This window comes from Hippopotamus amphibius, chromosome 15, assembly GCF_030028045.1.
Source record: "Hippopotamus amphibius kiboko isolate mHipAmp2 chromosome 15, mHipAmp2.hap2, whole genome shotgun sequence".
NCBI lineage: Eukaryota > Metazoa > Chordata > Mammalia > Artiodactyla > Hippopotamidae > Hippopotamus > Hippopotamus amphibius.
In genome coordinates, this window is record NC_080200.1 from 7,762,851 (window position 1) to 7,789,117 (window position 26,267).

The 26,267-nt window shown below is 47.2% G+C and overlaps 1 protein-coding gene across 1 annotated transcript in view; it reads right to left on the reverse strand.

The window, feature by feature from the left end:
* Positions 1 to 26,267, reverse strand: part of SMARCA4 (SWI/SNF related, matrix associated, actin dependent regulator of chromatin, subfamily a, member 4) — an 87,074-nt gene that overhangs the window by 35,744 nt on the left and 25,063 nt on the right. Inside the window, 10 exon segments of the mRNA XM_057708188.1 lie at positions 743 to 853; positions 1,813 to 1,879; positions 7,380 to 7,543; positions 8,962 to 9,112; positions 10,340 to 10,461; positions 19,385 to 19,442; positions 19,623 to 19,753; positions 24,129 to 24,179; positions 24,274 to 24,441; positions 25,644 to 25,817. Of these exon segments, the coding sequence (XP_057564171.1) occupies positions 743 to 853; positions 1,813 to 1,879; positions 7,380 to 7,543; positions 8,962 to 9,112; positions 10,340 to 10,461; positions 19,385 to 19,442; positions 19,623 to 19,753; positions 24,129 to 24,179; positions 24,274 to 24,441; positions 25,644 to 25,817 (1,197 nt within the window).

Genomic DNA, 26,267 nt, shown 5'->3' on the forward strand with positions numbered 1-26,267 from the left:
ACCCCCGGCATGGTCAGTGAGGCCAGGTGCAGCACCTTCTGGCTCAACCCCTTCCCAAGCCAGAAGAAGAGCTTTTTGTGGGCAAGCGATGGCGCCTGTCTTACATCTGGGTCATGGTATATTCTTGGTAATTTACTGACGGCCCAACTAGAGCTGCCTTCACAGCTGTGTCAGGTAAGAGGCTGCCCCGCCTGCATGGCCCCCACGGAATGCGCCAACTCAGCGCCCCGAGGCTGCCAGAACTCACAGGGCCTCGGAGTGGGACCTGGATGCCAAACCCCACCTGCTCGTGGGCTGCTTTCCTGTGGGCTATGGTGGGGAGACTCGGCCAGCAGGGAGGGAGGTCCGAGGCCTCTAGAGACAGGTAGAGACCAGGAGGGGCCTCAGCACGCCTGTCAGGGACACGGCAGGCAAGACAGTCGAGTCGGAAGGCACCGTGTGTGGCCAGGCTCTTTGGGCAGAAGCCCCAAGAGGAGCCGGCCACGTGCTGTGTAGTCAGCACCAGTCTTTGGATGTGACCCAGGGCCAGCCTGGGGACAGACGGTCAGAGAGGCAAACCCACGGTCACCTCGACCAGGGCTGTTCACACACAGAGCAGCTGTCCTTTCACACATATGTAGGAGGTTCACTGAGAAATGACTTGCGGGGGCTTTGAGAAGATGGGACGTGTGACACGTGTGACAATCCTAGGCCGGATCACAGGCTCCCTGACAGCACAAGACGGCCCAGGCAAACATGCTACCTTTGCAAGGATGTGCTTGTCTTTAATGATGTACTCGTACGTCGTCAGCAAGACGTTGAACTTGCCACTCCGGAGCTGGGGGACGAAAGCACGTCTGGCTGCTGGGGAGCCCTGTGAGGGAGAGAAGGCAGGCACACCTCAGCCCCCGGGGTCACAGCCCTCTGCTGCCAGCCCCTCCCCGGAGCCTGCCCCCTGGGGAGAGGGCCAACTGCGGGTGGTGAGGGGCCAGGCCCCCGGGAGGCTTGCTGCCTGCATCTCCATCTGCCCCACTCCTGGGGGTCGACCAGCTCCTCTTCCCACGCCCTCTTCTTCCCGGGTCCTCATCCCAGGCCTCCAGACCTCCAACCCAGGCACAGGCCACCGTGCTCGCTCCCTAAGGGCAGCTCCAGCCTCGCCCAGGTTAGCAAATCTGCCCTGTCCCTCCCGTTCCAAGCTCGTGTTCCAGAAAGACTGAGACGAACTCCTTCCCCTAAGCACCAAGTTCTCCCCACACACGCTGTCCCCTCTGCCGGGACCTGCTCCTCCCCGTCCCAGAGCCGAGAGTCCCACAGCACAGAGGGGCCTGGACCCGGGAACCCAGCGGCCAAGGGCAAAACCGCACTCTGCCACTGAGTGGCTGCACGAGGCCCTCTCTGCCTCTTTCCCCACAAGGACGAGAGGCACATTTAGTCCCCACTTCACAGGTGAACTGATCTAGGGGTGGGACTCCGAGCAGGCCTGCACGGGGCCCACGTGTGCCGGTGTCCCCCATCACACAGCAGCCCAGGGTGGACACTCACTAAGCCAGTCCACGTGAACCAAAGCTCGGGGAGAAGAGCCAAATCTTCAGGTGAATGTGTTAATGTTACCACATTCCACAAACTGAGTCCATAACTTCACTTAAGAAAAAAAGCATCGCTCCTTGAAATAGTGATCTAAACCCTGTGTTAACAGCAGGATCCCACGGGTATGACATAGAAGACGTGCACACGTGCATCCCATCATGAGTGCAAGCTGACGTCCCTCTTCACTCACGTGTATCTCCTACTCTCCTACCCTGCCCACACCCACCTCCTCAGGCTGTGACGTACCTTGTAGGACACCTTCACCACGGAGGGGGCCCACTTGTCAAATTCGTATGCCCAGTTGGACAGCGTTCTGACGGAAACAAAGAGACAGTCAGGGTCCACTTCTGTCACTAGCAGCTCACTGTCCACACCGACGTTCACGAGGAAGTGAAGCTGACGTGGCCGTGACCCTCGGAGCTGGCAGGGTAACCGACCGTCCGAGGGAAGGAGGAAATGGAGCCCCAGGCGGGAGACACAGGGACACACAAAGGCTATGGTGGGGACAGAGACAGCCACCGCCAGGTCGGCCTGGGCTGGAGCGGGGTGGCTGGAGAGAACCAGGCCTGGGAGCTGGACCCTCGAGATTGGTGCCGTCACCACTGTGAGGCCACAGGCCCCTGTGAGAACACACCACACGCTGCGGACCTGCTGCCAGGAGAAACGCAGACTCACGGCGCCACGTTTCAGGTTCAGGGCGTTGAGGGGACGGAGGGGAGGGGTCACGCCGCCAGACCTGGGCAGGGGACTGCAGGAGGGGGAGCACAGGGGTGAGGACTCGAGGCCAGGAAGAGGGGGCACACAGAGACGGGCAGTGAGGGGGGACAAGTCACCCCAGACTGCGAGACAGAACCCCAAGAGAGGGTGATGGTGACAATAAAGCCAAGTTCAGGGGTGGTAGGGGGTGGACTCTCGGGGAAATACTGGGACACAGAGTTTTCGGTGGGGTAGGGAACTCACTCAGACTGTCTAGACCGGAGGCTTTGTAAAGACAGGGTTCAAAGGCCAAGTGGCAGAGACTGCTCGTGGCTCACCCGGCTCCTCCCTCCAAGACATTCCACAGAGGGAAGTGCTACCTTAAACCCCCAGCAGCCAGGGCCAACCAGGTGGTCACAGTCTGAGCCAATGAGCTGGAAGCTCAAGTCGTTGCGCTGGAAGTCGGGGAAAGGTCTTGAAGGAGGGTGGAGAAGAGGGGAGACTCAGCTGCCATATATGCTCCTGTTGCCCCTGGCCCCGCCCGTCATGCTGGGAACCCAGAGGAGATGATGGAGGCAGCACAGCCATCTTGCAACCATGAGGGTAAAACCCTGGGGATGGGACAGGAGTCGCACGCTAAGGATGACTGAGCAGAAAATCACAGGATCCTGGGTCCCAGCAGCCTGAAGCCACCAGGCCGGCCCCAGAACACCTGGCTGTGGGCTCCCCTGTGCTGAGGATCAAGCAAGATCGCCCTCCTTCAGTCACTGAGGTCTGGTTGTGATTGCAGGGAACAACAGGGGACAGTCAGGGCACCGAGAGAGAGAAGCCAAGGGCCAAAGCCTGGGGTCGGGGTGGGGGCATCCACGGCAGAGTGGGGGAGAAGAGCTGAGGGAGAGTTGAGAGTGGGAGCGAGGAGACAGGCCAGAGTCAGGGTCAAGAGGGAGGCAGGACAGGCAAACTCATGGCGGGGAGCAGCACGTCCCAGCAGGTGGACGGACAGCGGGGCGCTCGCAGTGTGGAAACGTCCCCTGGGGCACAGGGGGCTCTTCCAGCCTGGAGGAGATGACACGCAACAGACTGGGCCCCTGTCTGGGTAGCACACGGGTGTAAAAGGGGTGAAGATCAACACACGACATAACCTCCCTGAAGGGACTGGGGGAAAGTGGCCAACTTCATTAACCTTGGAAAAGACGTTTTGGCCGGAAACTGTGCGTCTAAGGACAAAAGGAACTGGGTCACTAGTTAGTAAGGCTGTTCCTCAGAGGCTAAGTGCTCTGGAAGCAGCGTGCGTGCACGCTGGGAACGAACACCTGACCAAGGGGAACGGCGAGAATGCGCCCCGTGGTCCCGGCTGAGTCAGAGACAGCAGTATGGTCACATTAAGCTGAACAGAGACACGGATGACCACACGCAGGTCATGTCAGCGTGTGTGCACTGGAGTCGGTACACGTACAAACATCAATACTGCCTAGTGCTGCACACTGAGAGGGCCTAGAAGCAATGATGCCCCAGAAACAAGGAGCACACCTAGCACCTGCGTCTTGGTTTCTAAGACCATTGTCTAATAAGAGAAACCAGGGCTTCCTGGAGAAATGGCTGGTTGTACGCCTGGGCGGGAAATGTACCAGCTGAGCTTGGAGCATCTTTGGGTGCCAAAAAAGCAAAGAGGTGCTCAAAAAAACCCTACAACAACAGGGCGTATGTCAAAGGGACAGAGTAGCCAACTGGGAGAGCTCCCGATGGACAAGGCTGGAACGGTTTAAGCAGCAAAATAAACCAGTGTTGGAGTTTAGCCCAAAGTATAAAATAAATATCCTGGAGTCCACACTGATATAAATGACTGAACACATTCACAAATGAGGGAGAAGAGAAAAATCTCCCACATAGAAAAACTCCAAATGATCTATGTAGTGATTTCACCTTCAAGGAGGTGGCTCTTAATTGCTCACCTCTTCTGTGTGGGCTGAACTTAGCGACTTTTTTCCAGAATACAGTATGGGATCGGGGGGAGAAAGGGTAACTTCACAGTGGAGACACCTGACACACACGACCTCAGCCAGGCGATCAAGGTCAACTTCAAGAGTGAAAAGTCATGCTGACAGTAAGTGCCCCAGTTATGAGATGATGAGCCGCGTGCTTCACCTCTGGTCTTCGTCCCAAAGCTCACCACCCGTCTAAGGACAAGAAAAATCACCAGACAGACCCAGGCTGAGGCACATCCTACAAAACACCCAACCACTTCTCAAAACCATCAAGGTCACCAAAGATACGCAAAGTCTGAGGAACGGTCACAGACCAGAAAAGGCTGAGGACACGTGAAGGCTAAATGTCACACGGAACCCTGGAATTAAAAACGGAAATTAGGGCAAAACTAGTGAAAAACACAGAAAGTTTACTTAATAGTAATGTGTTTAGTTACTAGTAACATGCCAGTGCTGATTCCTCGCTTGTGACAAATGTAACACGGTCACACAAGATGTGATCAACCACAGGGGTAGCTCGGGGAGGGTACACAGGAGCTCTGTGCACAACCTTTTCAACTTTTCTGTAAACCTGATACTACAACCACAGCGCAATGACGGGGACGTGCTGAAAGGACACAGGGACCAATCTAGAAGCATCTCCCTAGGCCAAATCTGGGACGATTTAAGCAAAATAAATAATAATAGTGTCCGCGAGCCAATTCTGCTGAAGAATTACACCATTAAGCAGTTAAATGGGGGCGAGGAGACACCTCTTCCTTGCAGTGGAATTCCAAGACCTGTGGAAGGGACGATGGAAAGAGAAAACCACTACCGGGCACCTCCCAGAGTGGACATCGCTTCAGGTGAGACTCCTCTGACGGACGCGGAAAGTACGATGAGAAATGGGATTTTCATACAGCGTCTAAGTGCCTTCCCACCAGATACTTTTAAACTACAAAGGTTTACAAATTACTCCCAGGTTTACGTGGGGAAACCACGTAAGGAGAGACCAAGGGGATGCTCTCCTGTCAGGGAGCCCCTGGGCTTGTGCCTCCTGATGTGGGGCCCCAAGAAGGGCACAGCATCCTCCCCTGGAGTTTCTCACCAGAATTCCAGAAAGAAGACACATCACACAAACTCAGTCTAGGGACAGTCTACCAAATGCCTGACCAGGAGTCAAGTGTCAAGATCATGAAGGACAAAGATGGACTGGGGAACTGTCGCAGACACACCCCGACAAAAGGCAAAATGGGATCCTGGACCAGAAAAAGGGCTTCAGTGGGGAAATCGACAACATCTGAATAGTCTGTAGATTTGCTAATAGCTAACAATGATTTATCCTGGTATTGAAACTCTCCTAAGGTTATGTGAGATGCAGGAGGCCAGGTGAAAGGTATACAGGAAGTCTTTATATTACTTCTGCAGCTGTTTGTAAGTCTGAAATTGTTTCAAAGTGAAAATTAAAAAATGACAAACCCACAGGAATTCCCTGGCAGTCCAGTGGTTGGGACTCCATGCTCTCAACTGCTGAGGCTCCGGGTTCAATCCCTGGTCAGGGAACTAAGATCCCACAAGCCACACAGCGCAGCCAATAAAAAAAAAAAAAAAGAAAGAAAAAGAAACCAAAACAAGAAAACCCAGACAAACCACAGCACGCTGGACAGAGCTATCCTGGTGGAGACGAAGTCACGCCTGGGGGGGTGCTAAACAGAAGGGAGGGGACCTGAACGAGTGGAGGGCCAGGAGACAGTGCACAGGCAAGGGCAGCGGGAAGCGGAGAAGCAGCTGGGTCTAACTAGGAGAGGGCTGCCAAGCCTGGGACCTTCTGCTGCACTGTGGAAACAAATCCTTTTCTGTGAAGATCTCTTCCCACCAAGGCAGCCACACTGACACCACCATGAGGAACAGAAGGCAGAAAGAGGAAATCAACTTCTCCAAATAAGTTCTGGGAGGGTTCTGGGGCCCCCAGCCGTGGGTGCATGGCCTCCGGAGGCCTGGCTGCCTTACAGGCAGGAGGACATGTTCCCATAGGCCAGGCGGTAGGGATGAGTACTCGGTTTTCCATCCTCCCCCTCGACAGCTGACTTGAAGCAGATATGGTCCCCACTGAGGGCTGGGCCAAAGGTAAGGGGTGGTTCCCCTTCAGGGCCAGGCCAAGTGCACACACCGAGCAGACCACCCCCTGGGTCCGTGACTGGACTGCTGCCCTAACATGTGCCCGGAACCGGGTCAATGAGGGCCAGTCCTGGGACTTCTGGAAAAACCCGGGGACAGGAGAACCATTGTGTGACACACATGGAACTGGGAAGAGGGATGCCCAGACGGCCTGAGGAATCCTGGCCCCTGGAAGGGTGCCTGCTGGGAGGAAGAGGCCAGGGTCACCAAGAGGTGGTGAGTGAGAGAGCCTCCTGGGGACGCCGTGTGGGTACCCAGATGCCACCACACCTGAGTGCCTGCGGTGCCTGCACCAGGCTGGGATGTGGCCAACAGGGCTCAGTGCCCTGATATTAAGTGGAGACAGTGTCTGCACAAATGGCCCCACTCCACATTTCTAGTGGGCAGTTACCTGACTCCTGTGACAACCTTGTGTGGAATTTGCTGGTTGTGGCCTGAAAAGGACACCGAGGACATCCTGTGAGAGCTGCCCCAATAGGAATCATGGATGGGCACTCCATCACCTGGACTTCTTCTAACCTTAACACCACAGGCAGGCTGCTATCATCTACGCTGGGTCCCCCCAAAATTCGCATGTTGACATCTTCACACCCAGCACCCCAGAACATGCCTGTATTTGGAAATAGGGTCTTTAAAGAGGTAGTGAAGTAAAAATACGGTCATTAGGGTAAGCCCTAATCCATAAAAGGTATGACGGCCTTATAAAGAAGAGGAAATTAGGGCATAGACACACATAGAGAGAGCTGGATGTGAAGACACAGAGAGGAGACGGCCGTCTACGAGGCCAGGACAGAGGCCCTGGGAGAAACCAGCCCTGCTGACACCTTGTTCTCAGACATGTAGCCTCCAGGGAAATAGTGCCTGTTGTTTAAGCCACCCAGGCTGTGGTCCTTCGTGAGGGCGGCCCAGGCAAACTAACACACAGGCGTCTGAGCGCAGGCTGGGCTGCTGGTGACCCGGGGCGGGCACACTCACGAGAGAGGTACTATGATGAGGAAGGGCCCGTTGATCCGCTTGTGCTCCATGAGGTACGTGATGAGAGCGATGGTCTGGATGGTCTTCCCCAGGCCCATCTCGTCGGCCAGGATGCCGTTCAGGTTGTTGTTGTACAGGGACACCAGCCACTCCAAGCCTTTGATCTGCAAGGAGAAGAGGCCAGGTCTGAAGCCCAGGTCGGGTTCGGGAGGGTTCCCCGCGCTCCGGAGACTCACAAGTTCCACCCCAGCCAGTGACCACCCGCGGCCATCTTCACTTGGCAGTTTGCTCCGAGTCAGCCGACTCCTTTCTCAGTCAGCCTCACCGTCAGCAACCCTTCCTCTGAAATCACAGGGCTGCTGTGCAAATGAGAGATGAATATGCAATGTTCTTCCTGGGCGCACACATAAACAGCTAAGTTTCTGACTGTCCGTGTGTCACTGCCAGACACCAAGCCACACAGCACACAGGGACCAACCTGCCCTCAACTGTGTGACCCTGGATTCAAGGACAGCACTGGGGCTTCAGGGGAACTTGGGGATGAGTCCACCACTTGACCAACAAGTGCCTCAACAGCAGTTCAAGATTAACTGAAAGGTTTCCAAAGCCTGCAAAGCTTTCTGGAACACAGGCAATTAGCAAGAAGTCTGTTTTCAAAGAAAACTTGGAAATTTTCATAAAAGGATTAAGCAAGTAAGTCTTGGCCATGTTCTGATTTCTGTGATTACACTGGCGTCTGGAACATTCCACTAGTCACGGGATTCGCCTTTGGGACTTGATATCAGCACTGAGGTTCTGAGAGTTCTTTTAAGGAAAGTTGGGGTTCACGGGTTACAACCAAACCAAGTATCAGGGAGACATGTTCTTTGGTTGGAGATAAGCCAGCTGCCTCTTGGGAAGCTTACAGATGAGCTTGGGATGTGGGGCCACAGAAAAAGAAATTTTTACTACGAGCAGCTCCATTCCTTGGCTGTTCCCAGCCAGGCCCTGACAAAGAGCTGTAGTGTAGTCAACACCTCACCCTGGAAGACCTGCAAGAAGAGCTGCTGCCTCATTTCCCAGAAGGAAAAACTGAGTCTAGGGCTGCTGGTTCCCGACAGCTAAGCTCTCCCGCCTCACTGCCTCACACTGCGCAGTGCTCCGGCAGATACGTACCGAGCATCCCACGGGCCCAGAGCCGGGTCCTGCTCTGGCTTGGCCATTCTCGGACTGTGTGATTTTGAGGAATCGCCACACCTGTTCCTCAGTCAACCCTCCCAACCCCCCCATGAAATTCGGAGGATCACAGCACCTACTTCAGAGCTGTGGGTGAATTCAGACGCTCACAGCCTATAAGGTGCTTCTATTCTGCCTGGCATGTATCAAGCACCCAGTAGACAGAGTTATTGCACCATCTCACTTCCTCCTGGTCAGACCACGCTGCTGCTTTACAGATGGGGAAACCGAGGCTCAGAGGGGAGAGCGAACTGCCCAAAGCCCAGGCGTGAACTGTGAACTCAGGTCTGCCCGCCTTCAGCAGCCGCCCGCGACTGGGGAACCCCTCGGCTGAGACCGCTGTGTGGACGCGGCCCCTGCGACCCACCTGGTACTGCTTGAGGACACCGTTGACCATGAGCGCTGACTGCTTGTCCACCCTCTCGGTGACAGCATGGGCCACGGCGTAATAGGACTGCAGGCCACGAGCGAGGGCCTGCGACACGCCGTACTCGTCATCAACGTCTTGCTTGGCGTTCCTGGGAGCAAGATGGAAGGGCCATGTGAAGACGCACGTTCCTACCTGTGACGACGCGCTTCTGACACAAGCCTCTGCAGAGCAGCTTTATGGCCTGAGCCGGAAGACAGGCCGAAGTGCAGCCGCACACTCTGAGGAGAGGCAAGGCAGCAAACGCTAATCCGGCGGGGCCCAAGACCAGACTTCTGGGTGCCACGGGAACCGCATCACCATCACACCACAGAAGGAGTGTTCCTTTCAGCCAGAGGCTGGTCACATGGCCCACCCTCTCTACTGACAGTTCAAGAGCCTAAAGGGAAAATGTACACTCAATGTGTACATGTGCAACAGCCTTGCACAAACCAGGATCATTTATACTCTGGCTGTTTTGTGATCGAATCTGGAATTCTTTCAAAAAGTGACTTTACATTTTTTCAGTGTGACAGATATAAGTGATCCAACTTCTATCATTGTTTTTATGCTACATTTCTGTTGTTGTATTGACTTACAGATCTTGCACAGTGAGCTGGGTTTTCTTAGCTTAGAAGATTTTTTCCTATATATTTCTGATGAATTCAAAGGACTGTATATTTCTTCTAGTGGTTCCCTTCATACCGAGGGCTTATATAACACTCTCAGTTCTCTATTTAAGAGTCTCCATTAACTCTGTACTGTAAGCCACAATGAAATCGCTACGTTAATCGTTAACCGTGCTTACAAAAGCAAAGGATGCGAAATAGCCTAAATGACCAGCAGACACAGGCCACAACGTGAGACCATGACAGGGAGGCCATGCGGCCAGATGTGGAGGAGAGAGACACCCTGTGTGCACAGACAATGGAGCAGGGGCAGAACAGGGTGCCCCAGACACACCTGTACAAATGAAAAGAAAAACACACACATCATGCTTACGGATGCACAGAATTTCTGTGGAAGACACATGATGCTGGAAACAATTTCTTCCAGGGAGGAGACGGGGAGGGCTGGGGCTGGAGCACAAGACTGAGGTGGGCTTTTGCTGTAAACTCAACTATATCTTAAACACAAGATGAACTATGTGAATGGATGGAACATCATTAAACCCCTATAAAAAATCAGTGACATCTGAAGCAAAGCAATTTGGTGTTTGTGGTCCCACAACGGCTGCCGGCTGGATGGTGCTGCCCTGGGAGAAGCTGGGATTCTAACAGCTTCTGCTGCCACTTTGCAGGAAGCTGGCAGAGGGGGAGCGGGTGGAGGGACGCCTTACTCAATAATGTGCCGGGCGTCCACCTCGGAAACATCATCGCTGTCTGGATCTGGAATCTTCTTCTTCTCCTCCACGGGCAGGGCAGGAGGCTGCGCTGGCTGCGGCTGCTCCTCTTCCTCCTCCTACCAAGAGACAAGCCCGTGTCCCCTCAGGGCACCCCAGAGCAATGTTTTTATATCCCACACGCCCTCTGCTTACTTATCCCAAAACATGTCATGCCTTTTATTTGCACCTTCTATTAACTACTCAGTATGATTTTTAGTTTTCTTAGCAGAGTCCAGATACCTCTTCTTAAGGATACCTCAGGGTATCCTGTACTTCTGTTACTGCTAGTAGATTCTGTTTACACCCAGCCCCGCCACTCGTACACAATGTATACTACTAAAACAGCTCTTCACTTCTCTTGGATTTCCTAGGTATTAAACATTTACAGGCAACCTTCAATATGTACTGCTCTTGATTTACTGTCAGCATTACTGACGTGGCCCAAATGTCTAAAATATGTCAAATAAGACTGGTGATAACAGGCGTCATCATTTACTGAGAGGGTTTCTATAAACTTATAAATTAAATATGAGTGCCGTGTTTCATTAAAAGGATTTTTCAACACTCACTGAACAGATAATAAAGGGGATTTTGTATGACATCATAAAATACACACAAATACATTTCTTAAATATTAAGCCATCCTTGTATTCCTGTATAAATCACACAAAATGCGTGTGTATAATGGAACTGCTATAAAACTAAAAGAAAAAGTATCTGTTAATTAACCTGTTATATTATTCTAATCAAAACCCAGTGGGATTTTCCTAGGAGCATGTAAGATAATCTTATAGATCATGTGGAATAATGAATAGGTGATGATAGCACATTTTGGCCAAAAAAAATCATAACTGGTAAGATTTATCCTAATTGATATTATCATGTCAGGAGTTAAAACAGGAATGGGAAGCCTGGCTAATTCCAGTGAAAGGGGTCAGCAAATTTTCCCCTCAAAAAGTGACTTTAAAGCTGGACAAAAGTAGCACAGGCAACCATTTCACAGCACTAGGAGTGCTCTTTGAGAAGCATTAATGCTTAAAAAACTGCTGAGCTTTGGGTAAGAAGAGTGGGAGTTTGTAGAGTTCTTACTTGAGGGTGGTTTGATCTCTCCCACCCCCAGCTCCCAGCTCTGACATGAAAGTTCTGCCAGGGTGGGCAGGCCACAAGGCCTGGTAGCTGAGGCTGATGGGGACTCAGTCATTTTGTGGCTGTGGGCAATGCCCAGGCCGGCAGCACTGTCAGTGGAGGAGGACCTCATCCAAGGGTAGGGAAAGCACATTACTGGCTGAGGGCTGTGCACATGTGCAGAGGAAACAAGAAAGGGCCCAGCAGCAAGTAAAAGCCAGGGTGGGCTTGAAAATGGCCCAAACTTGGAACATGTTCTTCTACATACACTGATCCACTGGCAGGTGAAAGAAGCCTTCCTGGCTCAAGGTGTTTGAGTACAAACTCTGCCCAATCACTGGAAAACCCATAAGTTATGAAGAAACACAACCCATTCCTAAAGAGCCAGGATTAAAAATAAAAATGAGAAAAAAACCAAAAACAATAAACTGAGCAGAGATACCAAAGGTAGCACACACCCTGGGAAAACATTCCACAGATTCGGCCTAGATAATTTACTAAACAAACGAAAACACCAAAAAGAACCCCCGGGGTGGAAGTCAGAATCCAGAGTGGCTAAGATAGCCTTCCACTAAATGTTCATTACAAGACAAGCAAAAAAGCAGGAGAATGTGATACGAACTCAGGGGAAAAGGCAGTCAGCTGAGCCTGTCTCTGTTCCCAGATGTTGGACTTAGCTTACGATCTCAAGAGCAGGTATTACTATATATGTGTTCAAAGCTACTGTAAATGTGTTCAAAGAAATAAAGGAAACCATCAAAGAAATAAAGGAAACCATCTTTAAAGAGAATGAATCAATAAATACAGAGTCTCAACAGAAGACAAAAATGATAAACTTCCCAAACATGATGAAAAACATGAAACTACCAAGCCAAGAAGCTGAACAAACACTGAAGAGAATAAATACAAAGAGCAGGTTTACAATCAAACTGCGAAAAGCCAAAGACAAACAGAAAACCTTGAAAGCAACAAAGAGAAAATGAATCATCAAGTACAAAGGCGCATCAATATAATTAGTAGCTAAACTCTCATCTGAAACAAGAGACCAGAAAGTAATGGAATGACGTATTCAAAGGAAAAGGTTGTCAACAAAGAACTCTAGTCCAGCTACACAACCTTTGAAAATGAAAGCTAAAGAAATACATCCCCAGATAAACACAGGCTGAGAGAGAATGTATTGCTAGCAGACAGGCCTTATCATAAATGGTAAAAGAAATCTTTCAATATATTCAATATCTTGCAATAACTTATCATGGAAAAGCGTCTGAAAAATACACACACACAGACACACACGTATAACTGAATCACCCTGCTGTATACCTGAAACTAACACGACGTTGTAAAGTAACTATACTTCGATTTTAAAAAATGGTTTAAAAGAAAAGTCTTTCAAGCTGAAAGGAAATAATAGGCGATAGTAAATTGAATCCACAAGGAGAAACAAAAAAACAAGAGAAATGATAAATGCATGTATCAATATAAAAGACTCCATAAATATACTTTCCATTATTTCTTCTCTTCTAACTTCTTTATACTAAGTCATAAGATTATACCAGGTATTAATTAGAAGACTGTATTGTTGGGTTTATAACACATATAGATGTAACATATGTGACAATAACAGCACAAGAGAAGAACAAATGAAGCTAAGCTGGAGCAAAATTTCCATATTTTACCAGAAGGTAGTCAGTATTAACCTGAAGCATGTGATGATAAATTAAGATGCATATTGTAATCCCTGGAGCAACTACAAAGAAAATAACCTTAAAAATGTAGTAAAAATTAAAACCTACAGAATAAATTAAATGGTACAATAAAAAATGGTTAACACAAAAGAATGCAGTAAAGGAGGAAAAATGATAGCAGATTTAAAAAAAGAAAGAGCAAAATGGCAAATGTAAACCCAATCATGTCAATAATTACATTAAATATGAATGGTCAAAAACTCAATCAAAAGGCAGATATTGTCACACTAGATAAAAATAACACCTAGCTCCCTGCTGTTTATATTCAAATCAACAGACAGGTTTAATGTAAAAGAATGGAAAACCACATGACTGGCAAACAGTAACCATATGAAAGCTGGAGTGACTACACTGATCATGGATAAAACAAGAAATATTACTAGAGACAAGGACAGAATACTTAGTAATGATAAAATATTAAATACATCAGGAAGATAGAACAACTAAGTATACCCATCAGCAAAGCATCAAAATACACAAAGCAAAATTTTCACAATTTCAAGAAGAAATAGACAATTCAACAAAAATAGCTGGAGATTTTACTGCTTTATTCTCAACAACTGGTAGAAAAACAAGACAAAACTCAGCACAGATATACATGACTTGAACAACTCTATCCACCATCTCAACTTAACTACCATACACAGAACACTCCATCCTAAGGCTACAGAACTCTTTTCAAGTGAACATGCAACATCTGCCAGGAAGCTAAACCATAAAATAATTCTCAATAAATTAAAGAAAAAATTAAAATCGTATAAAGCATATTCTCATGAATTAAATCAGCGACTAAAAAATAGGAAGAAAATCTAGGAAATCCTCAAATGTTTCAAATTTAACACATTTTTAAATGACCCAACTATCAAAAAAGAAATCACAAGGGAAATCAGACTACATTTTGAATGGAATAAAAACAAAAACAACGTATCAAAATTTATGGGCTGCAGCTTTAAGCATTGCTTAGAGTGAAATTTATAGCTTTAACCCCCAAATCAGGAAAAAAAAAAGTCTCAAATCAATAACCTAAGCTTGGGGAATTCCCTGGAGATTCAGTGGTTAGGACTCTATGCTCTTACTGCCAAGGGCCTAGGTTCAATCCCTGGTCAGGGAACTAAAATTCCATAAACCGTGTGGTGTGGCCAAAACAAAAACAAAAACAAAAACAAAAACAAAACAATAAAAAACCCTAAGCTTAGATTGGCTAGCAAAAAATGAACGACAAATTACTAAAATTACCAAAATTAGCAACGAAAAAAATATCACTGCCAGTCCCATAGATATGATAATAAAGAACTACTATAAGTAATTTATGCCAACAAATAACTAAGATGAAATGGACAAATTCCTGGAAAGAAACATCACTAAAACTGACTAGAGAAACAGAAAACTCTGAATAAAACCCGTGGCAGCTAATTGGATTACTAGTGAAAAATCTCACAGAGGAAAAACCAGAATCGGAAGGCTTCACTGATGAATTCTATCAAATATTTTAAGATCAATACCAATCCTTCACAAAACTCTTACAGAAGAAAGAGGAGGAGGGTACATTTTCTAATTCATTCTGTGAGGCCAGTATTAACCTAATAGCAAAGTCAAAGACATCACAAGAAAAGAAAACTACATACAGACTAGTATCTCTCATGACTATACCCAAAAGTGCTCCACAAAGTAGTAGCAACACAGATTTAAAAAAATAATAATAATAATACACCATGACAAAGTTGGACCTATCTTAGGAGTGCAAGGTTGCTTTAATATCCCAAAATTAATTTATGTAACAAAGCATATTAATAGATGAAGGATGAAAATCAAATGATCAGTTTCATAGAAAAAGTATGAGGTAAAACCTAGCTCACATGCTAAAAACTCTCAATAAACTAGGAATAGAAGAGGATTTACTCAACCTGATAAAGCGTATCCATGAAAAATCTACAGCTAACTCCAAGCAATAGTGACAGATTAACTGCATTACCCTTAAGATCAAAAACAAGCTAAGGATACTGCTCTAGATACTTCTATTCAACACTGTACCGGAGGATCTAGTCAGTGCAATAAGGCAGGAAAAAGAAATTAAAGGCACACAGAGGGGAAAGGAAGAAATATTGATAGAATTATGGTTAATTATGAATGACATCACCCTGTATGTGAAAATCCTAAGGAATCAAACAAAAAAACCCTACTGGAATTACCAATATGAGTTTAACAAGTTCAAGGAACACAAGATCAACATTTTAAAAATATACATATAAAACTGTATCTTCATGTAATGGTAACAAAATGTCAAAAAAATAAAATTAAGAAAACAATTCTGGGACTTCCCTGGTGGGCGCAGTGGTTAAGAATCCGCCTGCCAATGCAGGGGACACTGGTTCAAGCCCTAGTCTGGGAAGATCCCACATGCTGTGGACCAACTAAGCCTGTGCCACAACTACTGAACCTGCGCTCTAGAGCCCACAAGCAACAACTACTGAGCCCTTGTGCTGCAACTACTGAAGCCCGTGTGCCTAGAGCCTGTGCTCCACAACAAGAGAAGCCACCGCAATGAGAAGCCTGCACACCACAATGAGGAGTAGCCCCTGCCGCTCGCCACAACTAAGAGAAAGCCCTTGTGCAGCAACAAAGACCCAATACAGCCAAAAAAAAAAAAAAAGGCAAAACAAAATCCTATTCATAGTAGCATAAAAGGAATAAAATATTTAATAACAAATTTAACAACAAAAAAAGCAAAAACTGTACTCTGAAAACTATAAAACATTGCTAAGAGAAATTAAAGATGATTAAAATAAATAGAGACACATCTCATGTTCATGGACTGGAAGACTAAATATTGTTAGGACGTGATTCTCCCCAAACTGATCTATAGATTCAACACAATCTCAATAAAAATCCCAGCAAGCCTTTTTGTAGTAACTGATGAGCTGATCCTAAAGTGTATATATGGGAATGCAAGGTATGTAGAATAGCCAACAGAGCAAACAAGCTGGAGGACTAACACTACCTGGTTTCAAAACTTGTAATACAAGATAGTGTAGTACTGGCACAAAGACAGACATACGAATCAACAGAAAAACACCGAGCATCAGAAACAAATCCTTAATTTTATGGTCAACTGATTTCCCACAGAGTTGCCAAGACTACTCATGGGAGAAAGAATAGTCTGTTCATCAACTGGTGCTGGGTAAGGTGGCTATCCACAGGCGCGTGCGCGCGCGCACACACACACACACACACACACACACACACACACACACACACAAACACAGACCTGTACCTCAAACTATACACAAAATCAACTAAATGTGACAGCTTAAATATAAAACTTCTAGAAGAAAACATAAGAGAAATACCTTTGTGACTTCAAACAGCTCTTAGATACACCACCAAAGGCACAATTCATAAAAAAATCAATAAATGGATTTCATCAAAATGAAACATTTTTGCATTTCAAAAGACATTGCTGAGGGAAAAAAAAGGCAAACAGACTGGGAGAAGATATTTGCAGGTTATATATCTGATCAGGGACACATCAAGAATATGTAAAGAATTCTTTCAACTCAATGATGAGATGACAAATAACCCAATTAAAAATGGGCAAAAGATTTCAATAGATTTTCACCAAAGAAGATATCTGAATGGTGCGTAAACATTTGAAAAGATGCTCAACATCACTACTTACTAGGAAAATGCAAAGTAAAACCACAGTGAGACACCAATACACACCCACTAGAATGGCTATAATGTAAAGAACAGATAACACCAAGTGTTGATAAGGATATGGAGAAACTGGAATCTGTGAAAAGGTACAACTACTTCAGACAACAGTTTGTCAATTCCTTAAAAAGTTAAACAAACTTACCATATGACCCAGCAATGCCACTCCTACCTACCCAAGAGGAATGAAAACATATGTCCACACAAGGACACATATGTGAATGTTCACAGCAATGTTATTCATAATAGCAGAAAGTGGAAAAAAACGCAAATGCCCACCAACTGGTGAATGGATAAAGAAAGTCTGGTATATCTATACAATGGAACATGACTCAGGAATAAAACAAACTTCTTTTTAAAAGATCTTAACTTTTATTATTTATTTTAAAAATATTTTTTAATTGAGATAGAAATTACTTAGAGTAAAATGTACATATCTAATCATAAATTTTGATGAGTGTGATAGGTTTGGAAATATGCATGTAAGGGTTAAATCTACACCCTCAAAGCACAAAATGTTTTGTTTTTTTTCTTTTCCATTATGGTTTATTACAGGATAGTAAATACAGTTTCCTATGTGTAGGACCTTACTGTTTATCCATTCTATATATAACAATTTGTATCTGCTTGTCCCAAATTCCCAACTCAACTCTCCCCTGCACCACCACCCCCTCCCCGCTCCTTGGAAACCACAAGTCTGTTTTCTACGTCTATGAGTCTGTTTTTATTTTGTAGATAAGTTCATTTGTGTCATATTTTAGATTCCATGTATAAGTGATATCGTATGGTATTTGTCTTTCTCTTTCTGACTTATTGCACTTAGTATGAGAATCTCTAGGTCCATCCATGTTGCTGCAAATAGTATTATTTCATTCCTTTTTATGGCTGAATAATATTCCCGTGTGTGTGTGTGTGTGTGTGTGTGTGTGTGTGTGTACACCACACCTTCTTTATCCATTCATCTCTCAATGGACATTTAGGTTGCTTCCATGTCTTGGCTATTGTAAATAGTGCTGCTATGAACACAGGGGTGCATGTATCTTTTCAAATCATAATTTTGTCCAGATAAATGCCCAGAACTGGGATTGCTTGATCCTATCGTAGTTCTATTTTTAGTTTTTTTAAGGAACCTCCATACTGTTCTCCATAGTGGCTGTACCATTTTACATTCCCACCAACAGCACAGGAGGGTTCTCATTTCTCCACACCCTCTCCAGCATTTGTTATTTGTAGACTTTTAATGATGGCCATTCTGACTGGTGTGAGGTGGTACCTCATTGTAGTTTTTGATCTGTAACTCCCTAATAATTAGCGATGTAAAAATAGCTTTTGATGTACAGGCAACATGGATGAAACTCAAAAACATGCCACATAAAAGAAGCCAGACACAAGAAAGATACAGGTGAACATCAAGCTGATTTCAGGCTGGGGTAAATACATAAAGAACACTTAAAAATTCAGTTAAAAAACATTCACAACTGATTAGAAATGGGCAAACGAAGCAAACCATTCACAGAAGAAATCTAAATAGTAACATCTGAAAAATGTTCAACCTTAATAAGCAAAGATGCGCCCGTTAAAATTTCCTTTTAAAAATCTTATGGAGGTGGTGGGGGGTGCGGGGGATAAATGGGGAGATTGGGATTGACACATATACACTGATAAGTATAGAATACATAGCTAATAAGCTAATAATAACCTGCTGTATAGCACAGGGAACTCCACTTTGTGTACAGTAGAAACGCAACACTGTAAAACAACTATACCTCAATTAAAAAAAAAATCTTATGGAGGTGGCAAAAGCTTTTTAAAAGGCTTGTAAGCCACTCTGACCCCAGGTGAAGGAGGAGTGCAGGACAGCACCCTTCTGATGCTAACTGCAGAACGAGCCCTGCCTTTGGACACTGCCTGCCCAGGCTCCCTCTGAGTCACCCTTCCTGAGGGGGCTGCCCAAGACAGACAGAGGAACAAGGCTCTCATCAGAGCTTTCAGCGAAAATCTAAAACTCACCTTAACATGGCATAATTAAATGATTTAGAGAACATACACAATAAATGTGACTATTTGCAACGTTGCCAAAGAATAGATTACAAGGGGCCAACATGCTCACTTCTTCATACTGATATATTTTGGAGGGGAGAGTTGTTGGGCACCTGAAATGTGGCCAGTATGACTGAGGACATGAGTGAGGACGTTTACATTTTATTTAAGTTACAGTGGAAACAGTCACGTGTGGCTAGAGGCTACCATATTGGACGGTGAAGCTCTAAAGTACCAGCTTTCAGTCTCGGCTGCCCCCACCCATCTCCTCCCCAACCTGACGCCTGGCTGGAGCGGGAGAGGATCTCAGTGCCAACTGTGGGCAGAGGTCACGCCACAGAGCACTGAGGGCCTCAACAGCCAGGAAATGACCTCTTACCTCCTCCTCTTCTTCGGAACCACTCTCTTCACTATCAGATCTTGGAGCTACTTCATACCTAAAAGAAAAAAAAAAATCAGTGTTTTAATATAAATCTCCCCCAAACCAGCATGATTGACTTTCCTTAGTAAATTGGCCTGTTTCCAAATGCAAGCAGAATCACCACCGACTCCCCTGGAATGAGGCCCACCCTCGACTCAGGCTCCTGGCTGCCTCTGGGACACGAGGCCCCACTCACCCCGGGTTCATCTCCAGCCAGGCCTCCAGCTGCCCTGCTTTGGGTGCGTCTGTGCCCGTAAGGATCTTCCCACTCTCCACGTGGATCACTTTTACCGGCAGGTCACTCATTTGGCTGGTCTCATCCAGAGGCTGAAAAAGAGTCACAGATGTGACCCGAGGTCCCGTAGTGTCTATACCTTAGGCACGTCTGCTAACCATAGCCAACTGGGGAAGCGCCCTCCCAACTCCACACCCAGGAAATGGCACACCAACGTGACCAGTGGTTATGGAGATGGGTTAAGTGTGTTAACAATTCAGTAAAAAAACATATAACCTGTTGATGACAGCTGTTTCTTGGAAATAAGTGATATCCGCATTTTAATTTTCAAATAGGTGATATCACACAGTTCAAGATTCAGGAGTATAGAGCATGGACTTAGCCCACTGGTATCAGTTTCTCCTGTGTTCTCCCAGATCAATCCCACACATAAGAAATAAGGACTCACGTATTCCTTCCTTTTTTACCCAAGTGACCACACTATTTCCATTCTTCTGGCCCTAGATTTATACTGTATCTGTAGACTGTATCAACGGTCCTCATTCTTTTCTGTCAAACAGCTAACTAGAATATTTGAAAAATAAAACTTCCTTGTAACAAATATGGAATTCCTCGATTTCCTGAGATATCAACTTTGGATGAAGTTTACCCCTTCGTCAGCTCCTTCAAATTTCCTGGCGGAAACCTTCAGGATGAGGGTGAGGATGGAAACCTTTGTTCGCATCTACTAGGAACTTACACCTCCCAAGCCCCCCCTCCAGCAACACTGACCCACAGTAGGGACTAGTCTCTGCAGGTTAAAATCTCACCCTCAAAGCAGCCCACCATGGAGGGGACAATGGCCCCTGCCCCTTGAACAAGCTCTGCAGGCTGCCTCAATCAGTGACTTTCACCCCTGCGTCCTTCCTGGGAGGGGTTAGGGTGCTGATGGCGGGACCTCCCAACCCCTGGAACCCTGACTGAACTGCTCTGGGGTGAGGCTTGGCCTCTCTGTTTTGCAAAAGCTCCCCAACTGACTGCAATGTCTAGCCAAGGCCGGGAACCACTGGGCAAGAACCAGGACCCTCAGCAGCCACTGTCAAGGGATGCTTCCCGTTACCAAACAGGATGAGCAGCTGCAGTGATTCCCCAACAGAATTCCCTGAGCCACGCTCTCCTGTGATATGACTTAAACACTCCAAATGGCCCTGTGAAGGCTTCGCACTGTAGTAAAACGCCAGCCCATATTTCCCTTAAAAAATTCAACTTAACATTTCAAATAAAATCATGTGACATAAGAACAATATTTAAGTTAATCACTGCAGGCATTCATTTCTGGGAATCAGGCCCACAGGAAAAAGCTGCCATCTGCTACAGACTGAACTATGTCCCCTCTGAAATTCACAGGCTTAAGCCCCAGCTCTCCAATGTGATTGTATTTGGAGATGGCGCCCTTGGTGGGTAATCAGGGTTAATAAATTAGGTCATACGGGTGGGGCCCTCAGGATGGGATTAGTGCCCCTATAAGAAGAAACACCAGAGCTTGCTCTCTCTCCCACCATGTGAGGACAAAGCCAGAAGGCAGCAGTCTACAAGCAAGGAAGAGAGTCCTCACCAGGAACCAACCTTGCTGCTCCTTGATCTTGGATTTCCAGCCTCCAGAACTATAAGAACGTATATTTCTGTTGTTTAAGCCACGCAGACGACCAAAACAAAAACACAAAAACAAAAGGGACTTCCCTGGAGGTCCAGTGATTAAGACGTCACGCTTCCACTGCAGGGGGTGTGGGTTCACTCTCTGGTTGGGGAACTAAGATCCCACATGCCATGGTGTGGCAAAAAAAAAAAGCCACGTAGGCTTTGGTGTTTTGTTATGACAGCCCAGCTAAGACTGCATCAATAGGTGACGTACAAGGAGGCTCATCACAGCAATGTGTGCAATAGAAAGAAAGGAAACAATGGAAACAGCCACCAACAGGGGAGGGGCTATATGGTGGTCCATCAGAGCTGCTCAGTGCGGATCTAACAGCTACAGATGGGAAGCAACTTAGCTATAGATCTAAACAATGAAAAAGATCTAGTATGTCAATACCATAAAATGAAAGGGGAACAAATGGCTTGATGTGGAAAGTGGTCTAAGATACCCTGCTAAGTAGGAAAAGTCTTGCTATGTGTCGACTGATCCAAATGGTCCCAAAACAAAACCAAGAGAATATAAGCACAAAGGTTTCTGGAAAGGTATAGAGAGAGACATCAACCAGGGATCAACACGCATGCTTGTCAGAGACCAGGCACCGTGAAGGCTTCTACTCTTCATATCATCTTTACACACACATTTCATGTTCTCATCATTTTTTTTTCCCTAAGAGAAGTATTACATTTATGATTCAAAGAAGCAACAACAGCCACCTCTCTAATATGGTGACATTAGAAAGAATAAGGTAAGTGTGCATGAGCTAACTTGAAAAGACTACAATATAATACCAGGCAGGGAAAAGAAAACCACCCAGAGGCACAGATACAGGAAAGGTCCCAGAACAAACACACCAACTGTTATTCAAGGTTTCCCTCTGGAAGGAGGACTGAGGAGGGGTTGGGGGAGGCGGTAAAGGACACACCTTTTATTTACATATCTCACCTTTAAGCATCCTTCTTTCACATGAGTGTGGTAGGTGAGAATGGCTGCCTTCAGCAGGCAGAGAGGAATGTTGTGTGTGGGGACAGCAACCCCTCTGAGTGGGCCTCTTTGCACAGTTCTGACTTTTGGAACCAGGCTAGTATTTCACATACTAAATAAATAAGTCAGGAGTAAATAAATAAACCCAACAAGGGTTGGGGGGAACCTCACTAACGGGGGCACAAGGGGAGAACTAATCTTCTGAACGCAGTATCTGGAGCATATACTTTCAACTTCAAACCAACACTGACTTCCAGCGAGGAGGCCTCTTTTGCAGAGGGGGACACGTTAGCCACTCTGAATGTACTTCCTTTGTGTTCTAGGATTGAGGAAATAAGGGACTATATCGTGGCAGATGGGAGTCAGGTTTGGGGCTATTATAACATGGACAGGGAGACGGAGAAAAAGAACGCTGTGGTATTAGATCAGAATTGGAGATATCAGTGTGACCTCAACGTTTTTAACATATACAGCTAGTTAATATACATAACTACCAAAGAGGATGTGTGTGTATACATACATCTGTTTCCTAGATCTGTCCACTGAGAAGGCCCAGATCAATGACACCTCAGCAGCAACAAGCACACCTAGATCATGGTTTCTAAATATTCTTCTCTGATTAAAGGAATCAGGGCTCCTTGGAGAATGGCTGAGTCCAGGACTCGGGAAGCGAAAGCAGAAGATGAGTCTGGGCCATTTTCATGTGTGAGGAAGTCAGAAAACCCTCAAACAACAATGAGGACACGTCAAAAGGATGCAGGAGCCAACATGAAGGGGCTCCTACTGGCCCAAACTGGAATAATTTGAGCATCAAAATAAAAATGATAGTGCAGGATTAAACTAAGTAAATCCATTAAACTAAGTAAGAACCCATGAGTCCGTAAGAGGGGCTGGCAAACTATGGCCCACAAGCCAAATAAAAAAGAAGGGAAGGCTTTTCCTTCTTGGGGAAAGCCAACTAATAAATGCAGAAGAAATGATGGGGAGAAAAACATCACCATTTTGTAACCATTATGGCAAAAACTGATACAGGCAAAGACAATGGCTGCTGAAACAGCCGATGGAAGTTCGAGGAATTACATTATCTTCACACAGTCTGAGTATCTCCCCACAAGGTATTTAATCGTTGCAGCTGGAGATGCCTCAGAGGCCACCAAAGTATCAAGGTCAATATCACCAGTGAGGGAAGAAATCTACGCCACACACTCCTGATGTGACGCACAGAGAAGGACCCTGCGTCACTTCAGGGTTTTCTGTTGCTGCGAAGGACACTGGAGGGTCAACTGTGAAACCTTAACAAAGGCTGTGGATTAGATCACAGTATTGCATCAATGTTCATTTCCTGGTTTTGATCGTTGTACGGTTATGGAAAAGAACAATCTTGCTTTTAGGATGTACACACTGAAATATACAGAGGGATAAAGTGCCATCATGTCTGCACCCAACCCTCAAACAGTTTAGGAAAAAACGATGATATGTGAAGAGTGGGAATCTGGGTGCAGGGTATGCAGGAACTCTCTGCACTGTTCTTACACCTCTGCTGTGAGCCTGAAACTTTAAAATGAAAACAGAAATAAATAACATCACACGCATAGAAAAAGCTCTGGAAGGAAACACATCCAATAGTAAACAACATTCTCTTTGGGGAGTGGGAGCAAGGAAGGGTGGGGTGTGGCAGGGGACCCATGTGGATTCTTAGCATTGTGATATACTTCTAAAATTTCAAAGGAAAAAAAAATTTTAAGGATGAAATAGACCTAACCTCCAGGGCTGGGCTGGTATTTCCACAGAAAAACCCCCTGGTTCCTCACCTCGCCATCAGGTCCGATTGCAGGTGTCTGTCCTTCAGCATTTTCTGCCTTCTGGAAGGAAAGAGAGACACGGTCACCCCTTGACCGGGAGGCCAAGGCCTGTGCGAATACACACCACTCCAGTTCCACCGAGGGAGGGGCACACCTTCTTTTTCTTCTTCTTCTTCTTCTCCTTGGCGACCTGGGCGGCCTTGTGCTGCCGCACCAGCTCCGTGAGGTTAGCCACGTACTCGTCCGTCTGCTGCAGGAGGTAGGCCAGGCGCTTGTCCTTCTTCTGGTCGATGAGCTTGCGGTACCCCTCCTCGTCCTCGGCCTGCGGAAGCATGTGGTTACAGCGCGTGCTCATGACATGTGTCCCCCAGCACCCAGGGCGGGCAAACCAGACTCAAGCAGCCTGCGCAGCTGCTCTGCCCCAGCAGCCGGACCTACGTTTAGGGAGCACTGAGCTCACACCTGGCGCTGCGCTGTATTCACACTCTTCATATAACTACTAACTCCCCAGCAGAATTTCCTCAGTTCCCACCCAGCTCCAGGCCCCTCAGGGACCTGCTGACAGACGTGGTCCTGCCAAGAGCCATTTAAAAGTCCCAACCCCGCTGTCCACAAATACACCCAATCCCGACCCTTCTCTCCACCTCATCCAAGCCACCTCCCTCCCTCAGATCACCCAGCGTCGCTTTCTGAATACATCGGATCATGTTGCCCCCACTCTCCACCCCAGCTTGCAGCTGCCCGAGGCTCCCCGTCATGGTCAGAATTAAATCCAGAGCCCTCCCCATGGCCTGCAAGCCTCCACGTAACTGCCCCTGGGACTCCGACCTCACTCTGCCCCGCACCACGCTGTTCTAGGTGCCACCGACTGGGCCTCAGACACAGCTTTTTCCCCCCTTGGGCCTTTGCCCTCAGCTCCTGTTTGGTGGGAGGTGCTTCCCCTGGATCTCCACATTCGTCGGTCACACCCACCCTGCCCGTGACACCTGGTGAGTCCCTCCTCTCTTGTCCTGCTTCATTCGCCTCAGTGTGCTTTCACCACCCAAAACTATCTCGTCTGTCTTGCTTGGGCATCTATCTCTCTAGGGCCAGCACGAGCCCCACCAGGGCAGGGACTGTGTCCTTCTTACTACCGTGTCCCCGTTCACACAGCAGTGCCTGTCAGTATCGGCCCGATCCGAGGACCCTCCGTGAATAATACACGGTCAGATGCGATGGGTGGGGTGGGAGCCCGGGCTCACATCAGTGGCTCTCCCACCAGGAGGGGGTGCCACCTTTACTTTCCGGAGAGCACAGAGCAGCCAGCTGACGGGCTGAGGTCACGTGGTCACCGATGGTCGGAGTGACCAGGCAAAGATCTGGGGCCAGGTCTTGCGGACTCCCAAACCCAAGCCCTTTCCTTCTCTGTCCTGCCTCTAACTCTGAGCAGCAAAATGCCTGGGCGTAACCCTGGGCGGTCACTCCCTGCGCCCGAGACACCCAGTGCCCGCACAAAGGGACCTGGGTCACCATGGCCAGACGTACCATGAGCCTCCGCATGCGCTCCTTCTCGATTCTTTCGTTCTCCTTCTTCTGTTCCCGCTCAGTGTTGGCATGGTACGTGGCCACTGCCTTCGTGAGTTTCTGGATTTTGCCCGTGACGGATCTGTGATATTCTTTGAAATCCTTGGCGTGCTGAAGAATGCTGTTGAGGTATTCCTGCAGGACGCACACAGAAGAGCAGGCTGACCACAGGACAGGAGTCGCTGCGGTGCTGTCCCAACTGAGACGGAACTTCAAAAAGGGCTTGGTCAAAACCAAGGGGATGCAATCAAAACGCTATGGCAACACCGCCTGCCTACAAGGCCCAGCATCCTCTGTGTGGACTGTGTGGTGGGAAGGGCCCCGCCTTGTGCACAGCAGATGGGGCAGTCGCCCTGACTGGGACAACCTGGCAGCGTCTGCCAACTGCTGCAAAATGCGCCCGCCCTCCAACCAGAGCACTGCTAGGGATTTGTTTTAAGGAAAATAGCAGAGATTGGCCTCCAAATTCAAGTGCAAAAATGCCTATCCATCCCAGTGTCACTTTAACACCAGAAAGTTGAGAATACGCTGCATGTTCCCAAACAGGGAATTGGTTTCATAAATCACTGGATGCTGGGCACGCAG